Genomic DNA, 27,940 nt, shown 5'->3' with positions numbered 1-27,940 from the left:
CTTTTTGTTGAGATAATTATTAGAGAAGTAACTGGTTGCTACTCACAGCTCTTCTGTTTGTTACAGTGTTAGGAGCTGATTCCAAGCTGTTAAATGGCCCAGCACAATAACCCAGGGACTACTTGTTCTATAAAATTCTAGTCTCTTTTTCACATTTCCTGTCAGCCTTCATGCACTTTACCTGGAAGGAGAACCATTAGCAGCTCCATGTAGCCATTTAGTGTCTTCAGTGTATGAGTTTATCCAACAAACAAATTTAAACTGAAGAAAACAATATAGATTTTTGAGAGATGTGGGTGTTAAGATCTCTTTCTGCCTTGTGAGTTTCTGGAGATCAGAATGCAAAGAAACGGCATTATACTACAATATGCTACAGTTGAAACACTAAAAAAAGTAACAAAGAAACTTTTTTCTCAGTGTCTGACCTTAATGCAGACTAAATATTTCCTGTATCAAGATCTGCTAACATGCTTGCACACTTATGTTTGCACTCATTGCTGAGGGACAAATCATTCTTTAGTGAGCAACTTCTGAAATCAAAACAAACCTAACATAAGAGGGGTTCATCTTTATCCACATTGACTTAATATTCAGAAACAAGTCACAGAGTTCAGTCTTTTTTTTTATTTTTTATGTTACAGAGTTAGCTTTTAGAAATCTATTACAGGCACCAGGATCAACACCTGTCAGTGGAAAAAAAAAAAAAAAAAAGATGAGGTAAAAAGGCTACAGAGTCACAACACTGCTTCAAAAACACATTTCTGCAAATATATACTTTTACTCACTAATATGTACAAGGCATGTAATAAATAATTATAAAAAAACCCATCAAATCTTAGAAATTCATAAAATCCTAGAACTAGTCTGTACAAAACTTTGGATTTAAGACTCAAAAAATTAGAACAGAGCCACATTCTCCACACAGCAGTCGCCCACATACAGAGTGGATGGTAATCAATGTCATGATCAGTTTCAGAACATACACTGATGGCGGCCGCTCTGTAATCGACTAAGAATGATTCAAAAGTAAAACCTATTATAACAGTTTATTAATATTTTCAGTTCGATCACAGGCTGAACAAAAGCCTGAGACAAACAGTAGTATTACACTGTAAACATGTTTTGTTAAAAATAATTTCTTAGAGATTTTACACCTTTCACCACAGCAGAGAGACTAAATTCAGTGGCACAGTAACAACCCAGCTGTGTGTCCCGGTTTTCATTTCGGTATTCAAAGGTCATCCCAGATAAATAAATATTATTCTGCATTTCTTCTTAAATCAAAGGAGATAGCCTCTATTAATCTGCTTTATCAAAGTCATGAGTAGTGAAACACAGTAAACTGCAATAAAACTCAAAAAAAAAAATGAACATAGACTTTTAGGAATGATAAAAATTAAACACAACATCTTGCAAAATGTATTTAGAACAGGTAACACATTTGATGAAATGAGACAATACTACTAAAAATATACAACTAAACAGGCAAGCCAAAAATTTAGCAAATCGAAAAAATGAAAGAAATATTTTCTTGTGTTATCTGAAATGTGTTGACACACTGTTTTTGTTTTAAACAGAACTGTGAAAGGCGTGGCTCTCAATTGATTTACCCCCTTTTCAATTCTTACTTCCATTTCATATCCATGTGTCATTATTTAACAGTTTGTTTACCTAAAAAGATATGTATTTTAAAAAAAAAAACAGTGACAAAGCCCATGATCATAGAAGTGAACAAACTATACTTATAATTTAATTCAAATTAAAATAACATTTATGGAGTATTACAAATAAAGACACCTGATAAAAACAGTGTAACGTTTAAGTGACCTCCTGCTGTCAGAAAAGAAAATTATGGAAAATTACTTTAAGCTTTCAAAACTGATACATGTAGGCAAGGAAGGCACAAAAAAACATCCATTCGCAAAAGTATGAATGATAAAGCGGCAAAATGATCAGAACGTGTTGCACTGTCTTTTATGTCTTCTATTTTGCTGATTTATTAATCTTTAAATGTATCTTTGTTGAGTATTTGAATTCAGTCATATAATTGTGTTTTCCTCCATCTGCGCCACCTTGTTAATCCAATATTTAGTGTGACACTGAGAAAAACGAGCTCTATTTTATCCTATTTAGTTAAATCTGTATTACTTTAAACAAGAATTTATATATATATATATATATATATATAAAAAAACATTTTTCACATTTTTTTTTTACCAAACTACAATAAGCAGTTTTCTTTCACAGAAAGAATCAGTACATGCAAAGAATACACAAATCACACAGGGATGAAGATGTATTCTATGTAAGTTAATAAACAAACATGAAACAAACATGAACTCATGTTACCTTAGCAGCTTTATAATATGGAAGTATTGATAGCTTCAGTGATGCTGCTCATTGTTTAGTGTAGGGAACAGGAAGTCATTGCTCAGAATCATTACAAACAAAGGTTTTGGTCATTATTTTCCAACAACTGTAAAATATACTGCATAACAGAACTTACATAGCTCGTAAATGAACATATTATTGTTATTTTTTTCCTAAAATGGCTGGAGAGTATCATTCTGATTGATTGAAAATTAAAACAACAATTAAGTCTGAACTTTACATAATAGGACAGAACCCTTTCACAAATATCAGTGTCTTTCCACATCAAAGACTTTACTAATATTGTCAAACCCAGTGAGAGAAAGCTTCATATTTCTCAGCTGACCTTGCAGTCTTAGCTATAGATCTCTGACCATCCCATAAATATTTCTTCCCCTTGGATATATGTGAAAGTATAGCTTTTTCTGAGAAATCTTTAAAAGAATATCTTGGGTTAGAGTTTGGCTAAAATAAATGTCTTTCCTGCAGTAAATTATTCTTGCACCATGTTTATCAGCTAATGGCTAAAGTGAGAGGGGGCAAGACAAATAATTGATATATATATCATCTTAAAACAACTGAAGTCTGAAAAGCCATAGCTTTATGAACGAGAATATACATGCTTCAGAATGTTCTGTAAAGACAAAGTTGTTATTTTCCACTGTCACAAAATATTTGCTCAGGATTAAGGGTAGCTGCTAGGTTGACAACCGGATGCAAGGAACTGTTGCCACATGGTTACTCAATAACAGAGATTGCTGCATTTGGGGAACTTGTACAGTATTGATAAACTGAATTGTACTCACTTGATATGCAATGGGACGTTCTTGGTTTAAAGGTGCAAACCGCAGCATTTCATGACCCACAACAGCGTTTTTAAAATTGGAGTTGTTTTAAGATGGTAGAAGTTTGCTTTTTTTCATAGCCCCTTTTGGGGCTAAATCATTAGATTTAGCCTTCTGCAGCATCTAATGTGGTTTTGGGCTTCATATAGATGCCAAAAAGAGTTATGTACTGCAGGTAAGAAATGAACTCCTTTAGCCGTTTCACAAAACCTTACTTAAAACATCCTAAACTACATAAAACTACATAAAATGGGTGAAATGCTCTGGTTTCAGCAGTATGTAGCTACTCTGGCTACTCTCAGATAATGTTTGTCATTTAAAAGAGATATTAACCCATTAGCTTAAGGTTGTGACAATGTGTAAACATGTTACAGCAAATAGCTACATTCACTGAGGTGCAAGTGCATTCTTACCTAAACATCAATAACACTATGAAACTATGATCATGTTAGTTCGCCCGTATGTATGTAAACATACATATAAAAAACCAAAGAGGGGAATGCATGCAATTGAGCGTTTTGTAACATAAAGTTCTTTTTTTTGTTTGTTTGTTTTTTGTCAAAATCAAAAGATGATTAAACATTGAGGGTAACAATGGCATTGCTGTTTAATTCTTAACAGAAATAGCTATTATTGACATGAAAGAGAAACACCAATATGGTGTCTGTTAATTCGTCAGCAGTCCTTTGTTCCTACTTCAGCATGAAAACCCTTTAAAACATAGATACAAGCATGGTAGTTCATGAAGGACGCTCTCAGTATGGATACATGTTCAACACTTTCAGCTGATTTGGGCAGAGACTAGCTCTGCGTAGCATCCCCGAATAGAACACACAGTCATTTGTGTGTGTTTACACGACACATGTTTCACAGGTCGAAACCTGTGGAAGAAATTCTCAGATTCTTGAGAACCTCTACAAGTCTATTTGCAAGTGTGCACATCGTAGACTCTCACACACTCTTGACAGCTGACGTAGCAGCACCAGTGGAAAATACAGTGACACTTCTCCTTTCTCTTCTCAGTTCTGGTGTTGTGACCCCTGCCGCAGCACAGCAGGTCACAGCCATCTATGCCGTGGGATGTTAGGTTGCAGATGCGATCCCGGGTGCCAAAGGAGCCTGTCTCCGGGTTGGGATCGCAGAAATTGGGTGAGCTTTCATAGTAAACCAAATCACGCTCTGTGGGTGGTTTGAAGTAGTTGTACTTGGGTCTCAGCGTCTCTACCCAACCGCGGGACTCCTTGTGTTTCTCCACCACCATCTCAGACGCGCTGTCGTACTTGTCCTTCATGTAGTCGCCAATGACTCGAAAGTCCGGCTGTGACCACCAGCATGTCTTGACTTCACAGCTTCCTGAGAGACCGTGGCACTTGCACTTCAGGAACATGTTGTCGTTGAGGGACTGTAGGTTTTATTTATAAAAAAGTTAACAACACCTGACAGTGGAACAGCAGAACAATAACGCAGAATCTAAAGAATAACTGACCGTTCTTCCTGCCTCATTGTTGTGGCGATTCATTGCCGAGCGTGCATCTGGGCGGTTCTCCCTCGCGTCTGCAAACTCGCGGGACACCATGCTTCCAAATTCCACATCCTCACTGCAGCCACCCCACTTCCATCCTTCTCCAGGGGGGCCCTTGTGACGTGTGTCGCAGCCGCAGATGGTGGCTGAACCATCAGCGCAAGACCGGGTCACAGCAAAGGCAACCCCCGCCGAGGCAATGGCATGGACAAAAGCAGACTCTCGAGTAGCTACAAAGAGAATTTCAGGGATGCGTTTAGGATGGGTCAGAAAAACTCTTGTACACAAACTGCAAAATAAAAAGCTGAAAATGGTCTCTTGATTAATGCGATTATGTTCAGGAATGAGCTATAATTAACAGTATTGGTTACCCCCTTGTCCACAGACATGGGTTCATTTTGTTTCTACTAATGTCAACATTAAATAAACTGCATATTAGGAGTCCTTTATTGTTGTCAGATTCATCTGTTTGTCATCTGTATGACTGTCTGTGTGACTTTGTTCAGCCCAGACATCAATCGTGCTGTCTCTAAATAAGGCTGGAAAGTCCTCCATGTCTGTGTTTGACATAGCTAACTGATGAGTCAGAGGGATCAGGATCTTCCACAGAGATGAGAGGAAAAGACAGGCCTGACAGACCTATAATTAAGAGACTCAATTAAGCTTTTGAGAGGTTAGGAAACAACCTTGCACTGAAGGGATAATGTACAACATGGAGTTGAGTCTTTATTGACCAGGTGCCTAATTCATTCGCCTAATAGAGTGCATGAAAATGAGGTAAAACTTGAAAAGGGAATGAAAACCAAAAGGCGTGAGTAAATTAGATATCGAGCAGTAGGCGGCATATAAGACAGTTTATGCTGACATGTTTGACTGTGTGAGAGAGCCAAGGCGTATTTTAAGAAAGAGAGGGAGAACAAACGAAAGGAAGAAAAGAAAAAAAAAGGAAGGCGCACGTAGTTAAAGGCAGCAGGAGCTCCTCCCTTGCAGCAGGTTCCAACCAGTTTGAGGACTAAGGGGCATTAAAACAGTGATGCAAGAGAAATGGTCTTCTTGAATCCTCCACCAGCCATTTCATACTTCAATGAAATGCATCCAAGGTTACTAAACATCAACAAACGTTTTTAATTTAATGACAAACACTTCAAAATGAATTAAGCAAAAACTAAGTGCAGAGGTAGCTCCCATCGTTTAATCCAACAGAGTAAGAAGGGCACTATAATAAGCTATCAAACCAATACTTTTCTGAGGCTCAGAGTTGTTTATGTTTTTTTTTTTTTTTTTTACCACCAAGCTTTTCTCCAGAAAGTAACCGGAAAAGGTGTGACTAGAGAAGTCATGCTAAAACTTTTTATAACAAGTTCAACCTCAGTAAATAATGAGCTGTACTACTACAACCATTCTGACACTTTGGTTTCTATGCTGTATATTGGCGCTGCTTAAGTTCAAGCATGCCATGTAGTGCCATGAGCTCTACTCATACACTGAATTTTCAAAGTTTAAAGTTGGGAGAATGAATAAGTCTCTATACACTGAGATTTAAATTTTGAAGGTCACAAGTTTCTCACTAAACATATAGCCTCGACATTTCAATGCATCCAACATTTGATGACAGTGGCAGTAAAAACAAAAAACAAAAACAAAACTGTGCTTCTCATTAAATCTTTCACATTTGAAATTTATTGGTGTGAAACAACCTTAACTGAACTTGACAAACAATTTTTGTGCTTAAAATATTTTCACTAAAGAGATAGCTTCCTACAGTTGGTGGAGTATATTGACAGCTTAGGAGAGGGATGTGATTTAATAATATCACCGATTGAAAGCTGTCTTTCACCAAATCTAAGACAAGTTACTGATGACATGTTTTGTTAATCAGAAATATAAATTCAAATCATTAACGAACAGGCACCATCTGATAGTCACATTGCAATACTTCATTAATGCCAAAATGTTGGGAAATCATTTTATTAAAGGCTTACAGGGATAAATCTGGGGGAAATGCGGATTTTTAAGCATTTAATAGACTTGGAGTGAAATGAAAAAATGTATACACAGTGAAAACATATATTTACAGTAAAATACAGGCAGTTGTGGTTGCCAGAATTTCAACGTATTTACATGATAAAATTCTGGCAACCACAGCTGCTTGTATTTTATTGTAAATTACAGATGTTTATTTTTTTTAATTTTTTATTTATTTTTTTTACTTTTTTACAGTGTAGATGTTAACAACTCACAGTAAATATAGAGTCTAAAAAGAAGTTTATAGTATGTGTCCAGAGTCAGACATGTCTCTTTTATGAGCTTCTTAATTATAATATAAATACAACAAGCATGAATAAGTTTGATTCTAAAAATATCAATAATATAAATATAATACATTTAAAATGTGATGCTGGTAAATGCTTCTGAGGTGATCATTAAATCCTGACACTATTTTTGCTTCAGGGCTTTATTCAATTAAAGCAAAAAAAAAAAAAAAAAAAAGCATGCTACTCCAAGCTATATTTTTACGAGCTGTCATATTTGGTATCATGCTACCTTTCTGGTGCTGTAGTACGTCTCGAAGCCAAATGCACCTCCTGTTGTAGCGCTTACTTCGCCGGGAGATGTCCTCTCTTACATAAGTTCAACAGCTTCTCTCCCTTTTACGACCAATTTAAGGACACTTTTTCTTGGACAATGCTTTTCAACCAAACTTTGCCAGATACCGGCAGGCCAAATGGTCCCTACAACCTGCTGGGGGGTTCAATCCCCTATTGTGCTGTCACAGTCACGCTGTGTTAGTCCCACAATGGACCCAGATATTTTATATGAAATTTGCCCTGGCTAGTGATTAGTGGGGACTAAGTTAAGTCATAGCAACAGAGAACTATGCATTGGCTGGACCCCGCTTGTCGGCAGACAGGGAAATCCCTATTCACATGGTTTAATAAAACAATCTAAAGGGCGTGTGAATGGGGAAAAGCACTTTTTCTCCTGCTTAATCTCATGGTTGAGAAGATATTGTGCTCTGAGCAGCACCCAGTGGGGAGCGGGGCTAAGGTCCCCCCATCAACTCCATTTACCACACCCCTTCTTTCTTTCTTGCCCAGAGTTAATGATATACTGATGCGCTCGCTTCCCTCCCCCAGCTTGATGAGACATACGTTCTGTGAAAAGCTAAGACCTTTTAGCTCATCCTAAATAGTTACACTTTCTCATCCTCAGGTCATAGGTCATAACCCGTATCTCCTGACATCCTCCTGGTTAATTTAGGAGGGATTTATTGATTTCACCTATACTTCCTGGCTTGAATATTGCCAAGATAAAAAAAAAAGAAAAAAAAAAGGCATACCCCTTGAACTTTTTCTACAAACTTAATTTATATTGGGATTAAATGTGATAGACCCACAAAAACTACCACATCATTTTGATGTGGAAGAAACATGATTCATAATTTGCAAAACTGCTAACAAATAATGCATCTGAAAAGGATGGGGTCAATTTCAGTTTTGCGTCCTGTACGCTGACACCCATAAATAAGATCCCATGCAATTAAGTGCATTCAGAAATTAATAAACAATTAAATATCACAGTGATATTGTGAGTGATACAATACCATCATGAATCCAGGTGGTCTGTGAAGGCATCAGACGTTTGCTACAAAATACAAAGAGAGGAAACAGGATCATGACGACCCAAGAACACAGCAGACAGGTCAAGGATATGTTGCTGGAGAAGGTCAAAGCTTTGAGGCTCATCTGAAAATGAAAAAGTATGGTCTGCACAGCTGGTAGAATGTGCACGCCATATGCAGAAGCTGTAGTCTTCAACACTGTGAAGAAGCCAAGACCTCCCATGGTAATTCTGCAGGAACTGCAGAGATAAAGTTTGTGCATGCCAACACAGCAAACAGATAAGAAGGTTATCTCTTCACTTGAGACCAAAATGTAACATTCCAGCTAACATGCAAAAGATTATTTATGGCTAAAAGAAAAAAAAAATATAGCACTTCCAAAATGATGGTGGCAGCATGATGCTGGGGGAACACTTTTTGTAGCAGGGGGAGGGAAGCTGGAGGAGTTGAAGGAGAAAATGGATGGAGCGAAAGCAAAGCAGTCAAGGAAGAAATCTGTTAGAGGACTGGACAGGTTTACCCTGCGTTAGGATACAACAGTAGGTACAAGGAGATATACTATAACTTATTGTGTATAGTTAGAATCTTCTAGCCCAAATTCCACATCTAAATCGTATGGAAAATCTGTGGCAATATTTGCTATTCTATCCAATTTGACTGAGCTTGACTTTTTTCGCAAGAAGGCTAGCCAACAGCGCCATCGACTCTAGTCTCTAGAGCCCTGTGACTATCCTTGTTGTACCCTGACGACTTTGTATTCGTAATTCTGGCAACAGATGGATTTAGAAAGCATTTCCTTTCACTTCGCATTTATGTTGCAGTTTGTGTCTTTTCAAATAAAATCCCAACAAAACACAACTAAGTTTCTGGTTGTATGGTGACATTATGTGAAGAAGCTTAATGGGCTTAAATACTTTTGTAAAATGCAGTTTCTGTTTGCATAGGTCTCAACACCTGCGATATAGTTGCCATCCACATTTTGAGGCACAGTTGCACTCCCTAATTCCATCATATGACTCACAAACAGAAGTGTGCATATGCCCATACAGCAGGGAGGTGTTGTTCAGATAGCAAGAAAGGTCACAACAGCTCTGGGATTGGTTGCAGAGACCGAGAACACCTGCACAGCTTTCTATTACCTTTCATCACAGGCAGATTCCAGCAGTGCATGTTTTGACACTTTGGTTAATGTAAATTAATGAGTGCTGACGCAGACATAGCCTGGAGGCAGGCCTTGTGATGTGAGGTGTGGCTATGGATAAAATCTTTGAGGTTTAGGCCACGTCTGAGAGAGAGTTCTAACAAGAATGTGTCTTATTTAAAGGCAGGAGTTGCTTTCCTTTTCATTCATGTGAGTGTGTGTGGTAACAGAAAGTAGTGCTCACACTGGGTAGGATCTTGTTGCTTTAAGTTTTAAGTAATTGTTTTCCATTTTATTTTTTTTTGCTCTAACTTCAAAAACAATCTTCCTTTAAATACAAACTTCCTTCATAGAGATGTTAAACTAACTCAAATGCTCATCATGTCAATGAGATCAACACTACCAGTCATGGGATGTAACTAAGTTTTTGAAGTAAATAAGGTGCATACTCTTCCTCACAAAAAAAAAAAAAAGGCCAAGAGGAAACTGAAAGACAACAGTCTGAATTGCAGACAAACAGACACCAGTGGGGACAATGGCTTCACTCCACAGACAACCACCAGCATCAATCAAATCCAATGAAATGGAAGCCCACTCTGACTAAAACCTATCAAAGGCCTGTGAGCCCCTGAGCCACTCTCCTCATCTTCAGACAAAGGCACTTAATCCAGCCACTTTGACCTCTCACATTATTACGGGCCTGGGTGACCTTAATCCAATCAAAATGATTTACTAAAGCCCAGTAGCGGCCTTCTCTTTCCAGTCAGTACCCCTGCAATTTAGAGTTGGGAGGGGAGGGCAATGGGAACGACGTGGTGGCATTTTGCACCACAATGGGGCTGGGATTGAGAACCCCTATCGTTAGCCACCTACTTGAGCTCAAGCCTCTTCTATCAACTGACTCAAGAGTTTATTAAAAGCAATTGCCCTAAGTGACCTCCAAGCGGCCACATTTGCATTAGCCTTCAGCAAACTAGCTGCCAAGTTTAGATCTTTAGATGTTGTGCAATGTGGACATCCACATTGCACAACATCCGGTCTCATTTTTTTAATCCTATTTTAGAAAGCACAAGAAGCGAAAGAACATGAACTCCTCCAGTGCAGCTATGAAGCTACAAAGCAAATTTGAATTATGAAATTTGGAAATGTTTCTTGAAAACAACATGTCGAGCAGCATTTGTAACAACATCAGGCAAAGCATCAATTAACAGATGAGGTGTAGGTTACCTGTAAGAAAGCAGGAAATAGTTGCTTACTGGAAACCAAGCTTTGTGCAATAACATACAACCAAGTTATATCCCCTTAGGCATAGATGGAAAAAAAAGAGTTGTTCAGGAATTTATTTCATTTTGGTAAGCCATAATTATTATTCCATGTCAGCAAGTATCTTGCATTGCTGATTGTCCAAGTATAAGTCAAACATAAGTACATGCTGTCAGAAATGATTATCAAATGTTTTCGCATCTTCTCTTGTATGTGTGAATTTGCTAAATGGAAAACTACCACTTGTTTTCAACGTTCAGCTCTGAGATGGGGATAAAAACTGTGAGCCATAAAATTTCTGTCTGAAACTATGCTCAAAGACACTAAAGTTGATCCTTTGTGAAGTTTAATTTTTGAAAATTGCCACAAGCAATGTAGGAAGAACAGCAAGCTCGCCAAAAAAGGTGCTTTGCTTAAATGACACTAAAAGTTATCTAAGACTACAGACTACAGCCAGAGTGATACATGGTGGTGGCACTGTCATGCTATGGGATTGTTCATTTTCAGGAGTTGCAGAAAAACTGGTCAGAGTTGATGAAACTATTTATGGAGTTGAGTACCTGCAAAATATTTGAGACTGTGGGAAAGGTCCACGAGCCGAAAAAAAACTTAGAATTGGTCCAAATTTATTGAAAATCTGTGTCAGTTATTTTGTAAAGAAAAAGGGGGGAGATTTTAGGCTGCGGACTTGCAAAAATGATAGAGATATACACCAAAAGTCTTTCAGATTTAATTTCAGTGAATGGCAGTTCTGCAAAATTTCATGACACTGTTTTCAAATTAAATTCAAAAATATTTCATTAAATGAAATTTAATAACAAAACCAGGCTTCTTTATCAGTTTGTTGAGCCTTTTTAGGCCCAGATTTTATTTTAATTTTTTTCAATATTTTGAAAGCTGTGAATTATTTTCCTTCCACTCCCTTGTTGGTGTATCACTTAAAATCATTGGGGTTTCTGCGTGTAAGTTCAAGTTCAAGGGGCATGATTAGTTTTGCAATGCCCTGTAAAGCTTATTGTGAAAAAGAAAGAATAAAAAAAACTACAGAAAATTGCCATATTTTCAGGGTGAAATTAGGCTAATGGAAGAAATATATCATTTAAAGTTTCTTTTTACATGTGTATTTAATAATACATCATGTTTTCTTGACCTTTTTCACTTATTCTTTGCTGTTTTTGTTTGTCTGAATGCCTTAAAGCGTGTGGCCTCATTTCCTGAATAGACAGTTATATGCAAGGCATCATATTCTGAAGTGAAAATGTATTTTAGAAAAAACTGCATTATTCAGCTTGGTTCAGAATCTCACGTCCTAGGTGTCTTTTAAGGAAAATGCGGCAATTGCAGGAGATCCCCTCCCAAGGAAAACTCAGACAAGACAGAACTAACTTGCCTTGGGCTAATTGTGTACATCATATAGGCCCCTCAGAGCTTGTTCTGTCTCAAGACTATTTAAACAAGGATTTGAATCAACATAATGAATGATGCACGCAGGGAATGCAGCTTTTCTACTGCAAATATAAGACAAAGAGAAAACAGAACAGTTAATGAAAGAGTTAATCAGCTCAGAAAGACCATAAGTCACTTTTCTTTTCCTTTTTTTAAAGTAGTTTGGAGAACTAAAGACTTTTATATCAACTTTGCAAAGAGTGCAACATACTGAAACACAAACTGAAGCCATTGAAGTTGAACATCATTAATGTTTTGGAATACTCCACATCTACGAGCTCACTCATAATTATACATGAGAAAAAAAAATCCTTGACACTTTGAATTTTTATTATTTATTATTATTTAAATTTTCGTCTTTATTAACTGACAATGGAAACCTATTTATGTTGAGGGTAAAATAATGACAAATTATCTTTTTCTGGCTTTCTTATATTTATGTGTGCCATTGTGCTCATGAAAGTTGGGCAAAGATGCAAAAAAAATCTTCCTCTGAAGGTTATTATATCTATCTTTCTGTCTACATAACTGTACTTTAAAGAAAATTTCTGAAAGATTCAGAGTCTACCTTTTGAAGAAGCATGTCGTAACACTACAAATCACGATGTTGATAGTTGCAGGTGGTTTTTCTTTTAATTTTTGTAAACTGTGTGCCTCTAGACCACAAATTAGTTACAACCTTAACCCAACATTACCAACCATAAGCCTAAAAGTACACATCTGAGTTATGTATGAGACCATGAAACTTCAATGAATGTAAGCCCATGGATCTGAATTCACATACGCATGCTGTACAGTTTACCTTTGTCCAAAACTGGCCCAAAGATGGCCAAGTTGTCATTGACTGTTGTGCAGTTCCAGCGCCGGCCTCTGAACTGGTGCTGGCACTCTTGGATGCCAATCTTTACCCCCTCGGCCACACTGGGCATGATCTCAACGTAGTTCCTGCAGAAGCGCAGCTGCTTGGGCACCAGACCTGGTATGCTGGCACAAAGAATAGGTTGGGTACCTATTGATGAATACTGGTGGCCCACTGCTAGTGACCTACAGGCAGAGAGGAAGTCACAGTGTCAGCGCGTTTTCATAATTATATCCTCGTATCCTATTTGTCTGAATCGATGTCTCACTACTGAAGTGGGAGGTAATTTTCCTCTTTGTGCAGTGTAATCTTATGTCTGAGTTTATCTGATTGTGTGTGTTTATTTGTCATATCAAGTGCTACCATTAGGTTTCTATCCTTTATCCCTTCAACCACCCTTTCCAAAGACACCTGCCCTTCATGTGTATTGAAATTGTAGCCCTGCCACCGCATTGTTTCTGTTTAAGATGAAAGTCTGCGACGCATCCAGAGGTCTTCATAGACCTTAAGCTGACAACTTGGAAAAACTACACCTTGTTATTAGCTGTCCGCACACTTAACAGGCTGTCAGCTTAGGGTAATAAGAGTGTAAACCCTACAATGAAACTTCAGAGACTGTATTAAGAGTGACGCAGAACCCCCCCCACACACACACACACAAACACACTCGTAGTTTTTCTCTTTGAGGAAGATGCTTAAAGAAACAAGTGTAAACTTGGCTCACTGATTACATCTCTGTGCCTTTACACCTTTATAATTCTCTCAATCTTTATTATTAGTGTCTATTTATTTCTATTACTCACTCAGCATTTAAAGCACTGAGAAGTAAGGTGTACCACTGTATAACGGTTACCTTGAACAGTATTTTTTTTTACAGACATTAACTTATTAGCCTTGCTACACATTTTAATATTGCTGGAGAACACGTTTATTCTTCTTATTAATTTTTTAATACACAATGATGAGCCCTGAAGCCATGGGGGATTTTGCACAAATTGTTGCTAAACATACAAAGAAATTATGAAGCTGCCACTTGTATGGCTTGTATGTAAAAAGTGTAAAAAGTGCAAGGTTAAAAGAATGTATGTCGAAAATACACCCAGAGTTGTCTAAATGTGGTTTCAAAACCAATTCAAGCTTGGGGCCGACCAAGCTTGAATTGGACCTCTCAAAAAAAAAAAAAAAAAAAAAAAAAGTTAATTTCAACATGTTTTCTCGGGGCTAGTGAAAGACTACCGACGGCCAACCTTAAACAGCCATCAAAAAAATACATATGACCTCAAAATTATGCATACCCCTTGCAAACTTAGGCTTGAATTAATCTTTTCATTTGGAATTATATTGAAGAGCCCCAATGAGAATCCTGACATGGATCTAGTGTAGGATCTGTAGAGGGAGCTAAAGATTAGGGTGATGGCACTCAAAGGCTTGGAGGTCATCATCAGCTAAATCCTCCAACTACCTGTGGGGACAAGCAGTAGGCTGGTCAGCAATGAAAAGGGTTTGAAAACTGTAGCACTGTTTTTTTTTTTAAACTAAATACAAACTAACAATCTATTCTAAATAGCAGTTATTTTTAACAAAACTGGTGGTCTGTCCTATTGCATTGTTGTCTTTTGAGAGATTCCTGTCTCATTTTCTATCAGAAAGAAAATTGATGGTTCAATGGAAACTGTTTTAGCACCCGGGGTATGAATAACTTTGGACCAAGCTGAATGTCATTGAATGTCCAGTGAATGAAAGGTCGACATCATTGGGATTATTTGTTGAAAACCCTTTAAATACCTGATTTCTGTTTTTTTTTTTATATAATCTGATTAAATTGACTTGATTGAGTCTTTTATGAAATATGAATAGAGTTGTAGCTTGAATCACTGCAAACTAAATTTCATTTGAAGTGTTTGCCTTCATATTTTCACTTTTGTTTCTTACTTTTTCAGGTTGCATATTTGTTTTCTAAATAGGGCAGGTTTTCACTGTCTTTCACAAGGGTCATTGCTCTTGGTGACCTCGGTAAGACCTTACCAGGGCAGGCCAAGTAAGATCTCTGTCTTCTCAGTGACATGGATTTGCATCTCTTCCACGAATGCATCCCCAAAGCAGGGGAAGGTGTACTTAGCTGCTCATTTTCTGCTAACCTGCTCAGTGTTGTTCAGGGATTAATAACTGATCACAAGATTACCGGGTTCCTGACACAGGCCTGCAGGCAGAGTTATTTTTCTTCGAACTACAAATACTGAGCAGATTTTCTTCCAAGAAGTCTGTGACTAATCCCAGTTCAACTCCACAAAACATTTTAAAGTTGCCTTTCTATTTTTGAGAAATTGTAAATAATAACGGATAAAGAATAAAAATGCAGCTCATATAAAAATCAGGTAAATCCAAGCATCTCATTGGTTCCAACAACCATGTCAGGAAGCCTGTGCAAACAGGCCTTTTACAAATGTTCTTTCTTGAAAAAGAACATTTCCTTCTTTCTGCAGAAGGAACATGTCTATGTAGTAATCTTTGAGACACACAGTAAGTCAGTGAGCAATGGCAAGTTGATATTTATTCTAGACAAAATCACCTTTGTCTGCTGCAAGCATCAGTAAACAAGACGCTCCTGCTGTGTGAACTCTTTTTTGCCTTTGTGAATCTGTCTACCCTGCAGCTGATAGTTTCCAGCAGAGACCTGCAGAAACCACCTACTTGGGTTCCCTCTCACAAGAATTGCAGAAAACTAATCATTTTTTAATCATTGTGCACAAACTTGCCAGCACCTCAGACGCTGTTTTAATGCAACATGTGATCGACTTTGATTTAAGGAACTAATAACCCTTCGATCTGTTCTTTAAGAGGCCATTGTGCATGAGCCTCTGCTGGATCTTAAACAATTACACACAAACTCACCGTGACTCAATGTGATGTGTTTCTGTCTCAGTGGAGCAGAGTGAGTTGGTGCCATCCCTTCCTGTGTTAGGAAACGGCTTACGAGAGGAGGCAGGGCATGTTCCAGTAGAGATGATTTATGATTTTTTTTTCTTTTTGCAGAAACTGTTGCATAAAGAGCAGTGTTGTTGGAGACCATCTCCAACAACCACTTAAGGCTAACTGCTGCTCTTCTGTGTGTTGTGTGGATTTTTGGTATTTATTGTGTGGTCTTTACTTTAATCTCTTTAATTCCTCAGGGGGAAAAAAAGTCAATTTATCTTGTTGGGAGCTGCTGTTGTGCAGAGAGCAGGACTTTCAGTGTATTGAATGAAAAAAAAAAAAAAACCACGGCTAATGTACGGAAAACTGTTTAGCTTAAAGAAAAACATATATAAGGGATGTATTTTTTTGCGCTCTGAATAGATTTTCCCCTCTAATCTAAGTGTAACCAGCGCATGTTTAATGCATATTTCAGCAAGCCCAAGCAAGGTGCCTCAGAATTACCACTTTACTCGTGGGCCCTGGGGCCTTGGAGTCGACTTTGACATCAAGAGAATATGTTTGGGAGAAGGAATGTGTGGCAAGCTTTCACCTCCAGGTATTTATCTTCTAAGGTGGGGTGGACTAGAGAAGGATGGTGGGAGGGCGGCGGGTGCAGCCAGGCTATGTCATGGCAGGTCGGGAATAGGCAGACATGAACCCGCCTTAGTGCAGATCTGCAACGCCACATACTACTATGGGCATTGAGGCTGTGTCTGAAGGCCACTTGAAAATTCTGCAGCGTCTGCCAGCAATAAATCTCCCTTTAACCCTAAATTGAAGAGACATGGCTTTCACATTTCTTGCATGTTTGTTTGCAAACGGAGAGAAAATGTGAGTCAAAAGGAACTTAGTTATTTCAGCTGAGGCTAACGTAGAAAAAAAAAAGATAAAAAAGAAAACGTTTTAGAGAATTACTGCATGTGCTCTTTTGTCAGTAAGTCAGAGTTTTGTTTATTTTGGTGAGAGCAACTCAGCCAATCAGATCATGTGTTTTCTTGGCTCGGTGTTGCTTTTGCAGTTGCTTTCTCCAAACTCCAAATTTACACACAGATTTTTCCACTTACAGCACAATTTCAACTGTAACAGAGCGGAAACCTGCCTTCCAAGGTGTTTTTTTTTTTTCTTTCAAAGTAGGGAATGGAAAAAATGACTTAAAGAAATGATTACAAATAATTAGATGACAAATTTGATCAAAATCAAATATGCTGGAAGATAGGAATGATTAGAGCATTCCTCCTTTTTTTCCCCCCATCTATCCACTCAGTGGGCTCAGTGTTATATCAGGATTTCCTTCCAGCTGAGTGTGTAATTAGTTTCTCATCAGCCTTAACACCAGGGGACCCATTAATGGAAGTAGATTAGGGGTCCACCCAGTTTTAAAGCATTGCCAAATATTAAATGATTTTATTGGAACCTGGACATCTTTTGCTATTTTTGTTCTACTGTACAAAACCTGCTATGATTGATGGACGTATTTTACCAGACGTGACATTAGCTCTCAAAGTCTGATGAGACTTTGAGAGCCAATGTCAAAGTGGAAAATGTTATGCCGATGTTATAGAGTGGAAAATGTTATGCCGATGTGGGGTGTTTAGGATATGGTGCACAGTTTAAGCTAAATGGCAAACCTGTCCCTAGGAAGAATATTTTCCACACTGAGTTTGATTAAAATTTCATGGTTTCACAGAGATTCATGACAAAAGTATATAATATCAACGGCTTTCACTTAGAACATGCTGATAGTTTTTGAACTGGGTCACCTTAATGACAGTGACTGGCAACAGTTTCTCAATTTCCACAGTATGACTCTCTGTGTTTTTCTCAGGTGAATTAGGCTTTTCTAATTCAGCTGATCAGCAGTGCTCAGCAACAGGTGGGAGAGGGCAAGCAACAACCCCACCACTGATTCTAACAGTGATTACTCCAGCCCTTTCTCTAGCATTTCAAGAGAAATGCCAGCAGAAACAGCAGAAACTAAACAGTAGAAACATTATGCAGCAGTTTTTGTTTTTGTTGCTTTGAAACTTTTTAAATCCTCACCTTATCTTCATACCAGTCAATGGCACAAATCTAGATAGATTGATACCTGCATAATACATAAATAATATTTTACAGGGCTAAAAATGCAAATACACTAAGACCCAACTATGTGAAACAAAATAAGTCAAAAATAAAGGCACAAAACCATCACATTAACTACAGAATTTGCACAGGATACAGGATAATGCATTTGTTCTTTCTCAAGGAAATGCTTTGCTATTTTACATGACCTGTCAGCATACCCACATGTTGAGAGAATGATTATTATTTTTTTGTTACCTTAAAAGTGACATGTGAGCATTCAAAAATATGTCTAGGATTCAAGTATTATGTGAAATTTTCAAAGGTTATTGTATTAAGGTTTATTTTTTTTCCTGAGCATGATGGAACCTGATGACCTTCTTATCCAAGATCCTAATCACCTAATTATACATCATTATCAGTTGGAGTAATAGTTCTTGCACAAATGGAGCCCTGGACAAGCCTTTACTCCTGAAACACCTACACTTGCCAGAAATACGAGAAAGAATAATCCTTTCCCCAACATCCTTTTCAAGTTTTTGCAAATAAATGCTTCAAATCACAAATTTTTTTTATTTTTTTTTATTCAGATTTAGTCCAAAACTCACAGAGGTTTTGGTTTTATTTTCTTGATTTTATAGCACATGCCACTCTTGAACCAGTGTGGTGAGACAGAACAGAAAGCTAAACAGTAATTTAAAGTGAAAAATAAAAAAATATATATATAAAAAAAATAATAAATGCCTAAAATTGTTTGCAGCAAAAAATCTTAATTAGTCTAAACCAATGCATCTTTGAAGTTTCAATCCTGCTTTATAAATTCAGCTGCAGTAACTCAAATGCAGGTCAAATATTCAGTCTGTCATATGTCAGACTACTGAATCACTTATTTTAACTTTAAACTGCATGAGTAAGTCATTATATCCTGAAAAATTACCTTGACTGTGAGACATTACAGATTACACAGTGAAACTGGATCACATGACAAGTAAGTGACCTCCCAATGATATCAGCATCATAAACATACAGACAACATCCTCGAAATGGACTAAGAAGCATTAACACTGTTTTATTTATGTAGAGTCAAATATTTGTATATTTTACTATTATTTATGTGAAATATGGTTATTTTTACATAATTACAAACTGTCTTTGTACTTACTACATAAGAATGTTCTTTTTTAAGAGTGTCTTTACAGCAATGTCTTGTATGAATCTCAATGAAACATTCTATTCTATTCTATTCTATTCTATTCTATTCTATTCTATTCTATTCTATTCTATTCTATTCTATTCTAAGATGATGTTGGTTAACATGCTCATAAACCTAATTTAGTGGAAATGACTGAGTTTGATACATTAAACAAATAGGGTAAAACAATGTTTTCAGTATTTGACATGCCCATCACCAAACAGAGACTATTAAGAGAGATTTGATTGACTGATTGACTGATTGATTGATTGATCGGTGAGTCTTGTTTTACTGTTGACACATTTTCCTCAAAGTCACCCATTTGTTTCACAGTATATCTAACGAAGCACTGCAACTGTGCAAATGAGGCGATAAGAATTGGTTTTACAGTTTATTCGCTTAAAAAAAGTGAATAAAGACAAGAAAAATACCAAAAGATGGACTTAAAAACTCTCTTCATCTGTCTTAAACCTTATGTGAAGCCACCTGATACACACAGCTCTGTGTGTAAGTTTGTTTTTTAGAAGCATAGACTTTATCCTGATTAAATAGTGGTTAATTACATGTTTTGTAGGGAACAACCCATGTTCATGTACGTTTGAATAGAGACCCAGATTTAAGCAGGGGATTCAATGTCTGCCAGTGACACATTAATGACCTCCTCCTCACCCCCACCCCCAAAAATACAAACTGGATAAACATAAACCCATGTCTTTCTCTCACGATCTAATTCTCACACAAATACAGGCCAATGTTTTGAGAATTACAATTGATTGGAAATGCCAATAGAAATGTACATTTTTGTCAACTCGTGTTTACTTTAGTCGCTCCAATGGCAAAGTGGGCAAAGGCCAGCGCTATATTTTGCAGGCCCCATACACTGAAACCTATTTGTCAGGACAGTTTTTCATTTGCAATTTTTTAATTTATTATATTTTTTATAGGAGTATATCTTCAGGACAGAAGAGGACAAGTCTATGAGTTGTAACATGTATTTGTTAATTAATTAATTAATTAATTATATTAATTAAATGTATTTGCTAGTTGTTGTTCACTCACTACATGCTCTGCACCACTTCTTTAGTGACAGGATAATCAAACTCCCAAAACGCTGTTCTGGGTTTTGTTTTGGTGTGCCAATGAACCACCATCTGCCTGCCCCAGTTTTAAAACTTTCTGGACACGCACCTGGTTAGTTTCAACACATTTCCATGATGAGTTAGATAAAATAAATAAATTAATTAATTAATTAATAATAATAATAATAATAATAATAATAATAATAATAATAATAATAATAATAATAATAATAATAATAATAATAATAACAATAATAATAAAATAGAATTAATAAATAATTATGAACAACAAAGTCAACAAGAGCATTCATTGCGGACAATTTAAATCTGCTTAAGGTGAAGCTGACGGATCATTACTGTGCGTAAGAGTCCGGCTGCTGTCAGAAAACAAACTGAAACTACAACCGCTCAAAGTGTCGCACATGGATCGAGGACCATCAGACGCTTCTCAGCATTTCAACAACAAGAACAAAAAAAATCACGTCGCCGTTTGTTTAAGGTGTAAAAAAACAAAAAAGAAAAAAAAAAGTGAAGATAAAGCTTACCACCAGATGGGATAGCTTGCTATGACATGCGTAAGCCCACACAGCAGCAGGAAACATCCAAGGTATATCATCCTTAAAGTTTCGCAAAACCGCTCCAGCAGAACGCCAACATGCGCGCTCATCCGCGCACCAGAACTGAACTGAAGAGTGAAGCAAAAAAAATAAAAATAAAACATAAAAAAAAGAAAATAACTACTAGCTGGTGGATTTTTATTTCAATCTTGAAACAACCACAGGGAGATTTAAAAAAAGTCTTTCAATCTATCGCGAGTGCTGGTGGCAGAACTGAGGAGCCAAATATTAAAAGTTAAAAGCCGCTTGCTTTTTTGTTAAGGACCCAATCAGCAGGTATTGCCAAAGGGGGAATTCTGATGATATGTTCCTTCTGTTGCCTTGTCAGCCGGAATGAGCTAATTTTAAGATGTGTTTTAGTGCTCACTGAGAATTGCTGGCATTAGCATGCAGTGTGTGTGTGATATATAATGTTGTTTAAAGGAGAGAGGGAGGGTCCTCTGGATTTTAAATAGACATCGGAACCCCTGTGGATTGCGTAGCTATAACAACCTGTCCGGATTTCACTCCCTGGCTTGAAGCTTCTAAAATGCAGAAATAAATATGTGTGAATTGCTCGGGAGTCATTATTAGGGAGCCCCAGTCCTCTAATTGTGCCTGTTTGTCATGAATGTAAAATGAGAAGTTGAGAACTTTTTCAAGATTTTCCCCAATGCCTCTTTCTCATTTATTCAAGAGGCATTGACATCTTTATGATTGATATGTGAAACGGGACAAAGCTTAAAGTCACACACTATTATTCCCTTTTTAATTACCTTTTTTTCAGTTTAATTAACAGAAATGTTCGGAAAAGTTGTTGAATTTAAATCGGTGCAGACGTGCGTTTATAGACTGATGACTTATTTAATTATAGGCGGACCGGTCTCTTCTTTGTAGGTGCTGGTGTTTTCTTCGTATTAAAATTAATGTCCTATGACGCCACAGAAGGGAATGTACAGATTTAATAGATCGAAGAAAATATATTTTTTACTACTGCTCCTGTATTTTTAATGCGTAACTTTTTATTTGAGCAAAGACATAATGGTAATTCTAATGTGCCCATATATTGATGATAGTTTTAACAGTTTATCTGAAATATGTTAACTGAAAAACGAAACATTCTTTTAAAAGTTTATGTTGGGGAAACTCTCAGAACTGATAGATTCTGGATAATTAAGGTTTGAACCAGTATTGTTTTGGAATTTCAGCGAAATATATGTTTTTGTTTTACCAAATAAATAAATAAATAAATAAATAAATACATAAATAAATAAATAATACTCTGGAAAAATATGAAATACCAGGACTGATTAAATATATTTAATTAACAGATATATCTGTTTGTTACCCTAGTTACACTTTATTTGATCCGCATCTAGAGTTAAAGGCTCAATCTTTGCACAATACGTGGGCAGTCATATCGTCACAGTTGGGCTTAGTCATCCGGAGTTTTATTGATTGATTGATTTATTTATTTTTGCCATATAGCACGGATAAGTGGTTATCTGTCATTGACCCGTTTTTTTTATTATTTCGTAATTTGTTTAATTTTCACTGCTTGTTTTTTTTTTTACTTCTCAGCTGAGCAGCAAACCAAGTTTCCTGCGCTGTAAAATGTATCTGGACTGTAAGTAAATTTTTTTTCTTTAAGATTTACAGTTCATGCATCTTTGATCCCCTCACGGTATGTTTGTCACAGTCAGCAAACTGGTCAACAACTCATTTCCTTTAATTGTTGATTCTGTCTTTGTTCCACTAAGTCTTATTTGGACTATTCAACTACTCTCTAATTTAACAGAAGTTTTCATTAAAACAAAAATCTTGATATTGATTCGCCTGGGAGAGGAAACTCCTGGTCAGGCCCACAGATGTCCAGACGTCTCAATAGGTGGTGTGAGTCTGGATGCTACTGCCATCTGGTGGGCAATCCTACACATAGCAAAACAGTTTTTTAAAGCTCCTAGTTTAAAATAACTTCTGCAATTCTGGAATATTTCCTGCTAGTTTCTGATTCTGTTACTTCACGAAAAAGACAATAGGTATATGTTTTACATGCAAACATCATTGGTTTGTGCAGACTTTTGATTTTTTGCATTGGAGTTGCACGTGAATCACCATGTTTCACTCCTGACGTCCCATCAGCAGAGAGTTGATGGGAAGACGGATGGAGTGTTTTCCAATCTTGGTTTTCATTTTATAATCAGGCACTTCTTTGTGCTGGTCTGTCACATTAAATTTAAATAAAATACACTGTAACATGACAAAATAGAAAAAAAAAAGTTGAAGGCATAGAAATAATTTAGCAAGAAACTGTTAGTAAAAATGAAACTGCTACATAATCAGGGTATATGAGAAATAGTGATGGGTACAAATCAGAAAGTGAGTACCTCAACTAAGTGTGTTTTTATTCCATTTAAACACCCCCAAGGTCAAATCAAATTGAATAAGAACAATCTCGTGCAGTATTTACTGCACATTCCTATGGGATATAAGAAGTTGGATTTTCCGCCACCCGTTTTCTTGTCATATTTAGTTACCGAATTAGCAGGTTTTAGAAAACAAACTGGCTTTCACACCTCGCTCCCCGCATGCCGCCCTTTCAGCTCACCTTCACTGAGAAAACAGGAGAACATCAAGTCTCCTCTGTGTGGCCACATGACCTCACGGGGACACTGATGTCATTTAGTGGTGGCCAACCAGCACGTCTTGTCATTTCACTGCACCATTGCCCTCAGTGAGACGCCCTCTGTTTGACATTAAACAGCCACAATAACATCATGCGGTACAAAAATATTGAACAAATTACATTTTCATTACTTCACTCGGTTCTCCATGAATAATTTCCTGACGTGTTAGTAAGCTGTTAATACTCCTCTGTGCACCGGGATGTGTTTATGAGTTGGGGGGAGGGGGGGGGATTCTAGGGAAAAACTGAAATGTGTTTTGCAAGGCTTGTGCGTAAATGTGGCTGCACCACTAGATGTCAGCATTGTAGTAGCTCTAGTCAGACTCATCCTCACTTATGAGCTTTGAAATAAAAAAAAAAAAAACATCTAAATGGGAAACAGGTGCAGACTATCGTTTGAATTCTTAGCAGCTTTCTCTGATACATTAAGGTAATTCTAATATAATCTTCAGCCACAGATCACAATCTAGTCTTTCAGTTATGGCCAGAAATTAATAAGGAACACATCTGGAGGGAAATGTAAATAAAATCCCTCTGAATATCTAGTCAAATTAGACATTTATCCTTTTAGACCTTATCATCAAAACAATAATAAAAAATTTCATGGTGTTTAGTGCTTCGGTCAAGAGCAGGGTGGAGTTTTTGCATCAGGATGGGCTCTTCTGATCTGCCATCTCATGTGTTGTGTTGCAGCTTCAGATCGTTGAGAAAATAAAATACACCTCTCATACTATGACAGTTTGGCCTCCGTTGGCTGTGAGGTCACACCTGGAAACAACTCATCACTCTCCCCTTTGTAGCCCATTGGCATGGGAAAAGAAGCAAAGCCTCTGCCTCTGTGTCAACTTTATCTGCAGGATGGGCATTACCACAGGCGTCGACATCCCTATCTGGCCTCTTGGTAATACAGCCTGAAAGGTTTCAGATAAGGAGGAAAATTGTGGTGGACCATTTCAAATCTTGATTCCCTGGAAAGGTCTGACATCACATTTGTTGGGTTTGACCACTAAAACACGCATAGAGTGCGTCATTTGCACAATCCTAAATTATCTTGAGAGTAAATTGCAAATTAACAAATTTGCCAGAGATCTTCACAAGAAAGCTTAATGTTTGCAGAAGACTAAAGAATGCTGATTATAACCCATGTTTTATCAGATTTTAGCAGAAAAACAGGAATAAGACGGATCTGACCACACAAAGAGTTATTGGCAAAACAATTTATACTTGTGTTAGTTTTCATTCTGAAAACAAACGCAATGCTCTCTTTGTCCTGCTTTTCCCTTTAGGTGGACGGCCATGTTTTGGTAGATTTGCGAATGGACTATAGCAACACTTGAAAAAGTTTGTCAGTAGAACAATGAGTTTCAGCTTGTGGCCTTCATCCCGGTCATCAGACTTGTAGATGGAACATATTCTTTCCATTTCCAATTGATGAATTAACTAACGCTATGTTGCTTTGTCATCTAAATTGTCTACAATTTTATTCATGTCCAATCTGGTGTGTTCTTGTATCTTTATAATGCTTCTAAAACTGACCTCTTCGTTCTCAAAATTCACAGTTATGTGCTATTTTTTTTTTGTTAATTTTTCCACACAGAATCCTAAATAAAGTACACTGAACATTGTAGAAATCTCTAGCCATGTTGTAGCAGCATGTTCACCTTTGAATCCTATAGTAACTGGTTTCTCTCAAAAGGTTTATCTTGAAATGGACAGGATGTTTCTTTTAGTTCTTGGAACGTAAGAGTTGATGTTATTGAGCTTCAGGGAAAAGATCACATGTACAGTTTTTACGACGATGGTGAACAGTGAGAAAGTCTTTCTGTTCTCTTCTTTCTCTTGTTCCTGCAGTCGTAGTCTCTTCTGGGTCATCCCAGGTTACAATCAACAAGAAGGGTGGCTGTGCAGTGTGCAGCTGCTCAGCCGGACCCTGTCTTGTTTCGTTAATGCTACGTAAGGCAGATCATACCACTCCATCAACAGCACCTGCTGGTAGAGACCCCGACATGTTCACTTTATATATACCTGAGGCTTCCCTGCACAGACCGCTGACGGTGCTGTTGAGACTGTGTTGTGTCACTGTGGATGCTCTCGCCAGAGAGACGCTGCGAAAGAGCGGCTGTGTTTGTTCAAGGCCAAAGAGAAAAGTGCAATTCTGCAAACAGCCCTCAGGCAGGGTGTTTCACAGGTTGTTCAGAAACCATGACAGGATTGTATCACGCAGCTGTGGCAGGACAATACCTAACCCACAGTGGTTTTATATTAATGCAATTGTTTACGAGAAAGCAAAAGAAATGTGAGCTTGAATTTGTAAAATGTTACCCACTCAGTATCTTTCTTCATAAAACAAATCAGAAGACATTAAAAAAACAAAAAACAAAACAGAATCTCTATTTTACTATGATATAGATTCATTCCAATTACAGAGCAGCAGCAGCAACTTAAATGTGGCTCCTGGTTGGTTGGTTTAATAACCAGCAAGTCTCTACATGCTTGAATACAATTTGTGTCAACACTTCACAAGAAAATGTGCATGCACAAAAGGTTATCTCTGCTACAAATGCATCTTAGGATTAAGTTCAATTGCTGTTTTTGACAGTGCTTTGCAAATAGTGCTCATGTCCCTTGAACTTTTTCACATTGCAGTCACAAACTGCCATACTTTCTTTAGATTTTAGGTGACAAACATATTAAGTTGAAAATTGTTATAAAGTGGAATAAAAATGATACATAGTTATCAACATTTTTTACAAACATAAATTTCAAACATTGATGTGCATTTTTACTCAGCTCCTGTTAATCTCAACCACATTCGAAGTGCGAGAATGTGTTGACAGGAAAGGGCTTTTAGTCACTCGGTCCACAACTGTCACCTGTTTAGAAAGCTGACCAGAAGAAAGCTGCAAGAAGTCCTGCTTAGTTTGCCACAAGTCAGGTAGAGGAAAAAGAAGACATGGTACATGGACTAAACTTATACCACACTTTTCTGGTCATACAAATCACTGAAAGCACTTTCACACGAGAGTCATATTCATCCAGACTCACTTAGAAATCCACACAGTCACCCATAGATACAGAGATTGGTGTACAGCTTGGTGTTAAGTGGCTCGCCTCGGGCACCAGCAACATATGAACCTTTTAGCTTACATGCAAAGCTCCATGTGTAACAGTGATCTTCAATGCGATAAACCAAGTAGCATCATGCTACTTTTTTAGCAGTGTCACAGAAACAGGGCATATTGAGAAGACGGATGGAGCTAAACACATGGCAATCCTGGAAGAAGACCTGTGTCAGTCTTCCAGTGTGAACATCTGGTTGATACATACCCCAAAATATTTGTTTCTGGTAGGGCAGAAAAAGTTGGTTCCACAAAGTATTACTGGTTTATAAACAAACAAACAAAACAAACAAACAAAAAAGATATTATTATTTCACAATAATGTGGTACATTTTGCTGAACTATCACAGAAAAATTCAACAAAATAAGTGAGGCTGTACCATGAAAAAATATTTGCAACTGCTATGAATACTTTTGCAAGGCACTGTAGGCAGCTTTACACCAGAATAAGGCAAGTATTATATCATAAGTAATCATCTTGGAGACTCTCCAAAGGTGGAGATCTGTGGTATAGTTTCAGAAACAACAACTTCAGTTCCTCTCCAGTAACTTTTTTTTTCTCTCTCTTCAGCCTGTGAACTGCAGTGGATGCTGCGCCTCGACGCCTGAAACAGCAGAGCGGCGCAGACGCACCGTCAGCCTCCAAACCTAAGCCACAAATTATGTCTGGTACATGGAAAAGATCATATCGCCCTTCACTGGAGTAGAGATGGTGAGAATGAGGAGTTTGGTGGTAACTGGGTTTGGACGGATACGGTTTGCATTCCTCTCCAGGGAAGTGATATCAAGACAAGGTCAGACCAAGGCTAATACAAGAGAGCACGAGGAGACGAGCGGGAGACGGAATTTGATCTTTGCTCCTTGCTCATAAAGTTGTTTGATCTACAACACAATACTATAATTTTCATGAAATCCACATGATGAATCAATTTGTACAAGATACACACTGTCTTGCAATAATAATCTGCATCTTTTCAAATCCTTGTACTCGTCTAATCTGTAGCGACAAAGAGAATATTCCATGTATTCTACAGTTGTCAAACTATATAGCCTGTCATACCACTGAAATGTTTTGAATTTCATTTAAGGTGATTATTCTTTCCAAGAAAACACCTAAAACCTCATATTTGCTCTTTAGTCAAATCCATCTCACTTCAATGGCTGGAGCATGGGCTAACCTCTGG

At 37.4% G+C, this 27,940-nt stretch overlaps 1 protein-coding gene across 1 annotated transcript; it reads right to left on the bottom strand.

The window, feature by feature from the left end:
* Positions 1–609: 609 nt before the first annotated feature.
* On the bottom strand, positions 610–23,017 carry wnt3a (wingless-type MMTV integration site family, member 3A). The gene is made up of 4 exons (XM_014980945.2): positions 20,901–23,017; positions 13,012–13,253; positions 4,702–4,967; positions 610–4,617 (listed from the first exon to the last, which is right to left on the bottom strand). Exons 1-4 carry the CDS (start codon positions 21,074–21,076, stop codon positions 4,138–4,140), a joined length of 1,164 nt encoding a protein of 387 aa, XP_014836431.2. The 5' UTR covers positions 21,077–23,017; the 3' UTR covers positions 610–4,137.
* Positions 23,018–27,940: the final 4,923 nt, after the last annotated feature.

The sequence above is a fragment of the Poecilia mexicana genome, unplaced genomic scaffold (genome assembly GCF_051168715.1).
Source record: "Poecilia mexicana isolate PSO_F unplaced genomic scaffold, ASM5116871v1 scaffold_17, whole genome shotgun sequence".
Lineage (NCBI taxonomy): Eukaryota > Metazoa > Chordata > Actinopteri > Cyprinodontiformes > Poeciliidae > Poecilia > Poecilia mexicana.
Note: the sequence above shows the minus strand (reverse complement) of the source record. Positions and strands in the feature narration are given on the sequence as shown.

What these genes read in the sequence shown, in the direction of transcription:
- wnt3a (XM_014980945.2), bottom strand. Translation starts at nt 21,076, where the DNA reads ATGTTTTATTTTTATTTTTTTTGCTTCACTCTTCAGTTCAGTTCTGGT. An exon ending in TGGGCCAGTTTTGGACAAAG is followed by an intron (nt 4,968 to 13,011) that starts GTAAACTGTACA and finishes TTCTCTTTGTAG; the next exon opens with CTACTCGAGAGTCTGCTTTT. An exon ending in ACAATGAGGCAGGAAGAACG is followed by an intron (nt 4,618 to 4,701) that starts GTCAGTTATTCT and finishes TAAAACCTACAG; the next exon opens with TCCCTCAACGACAACATGTT.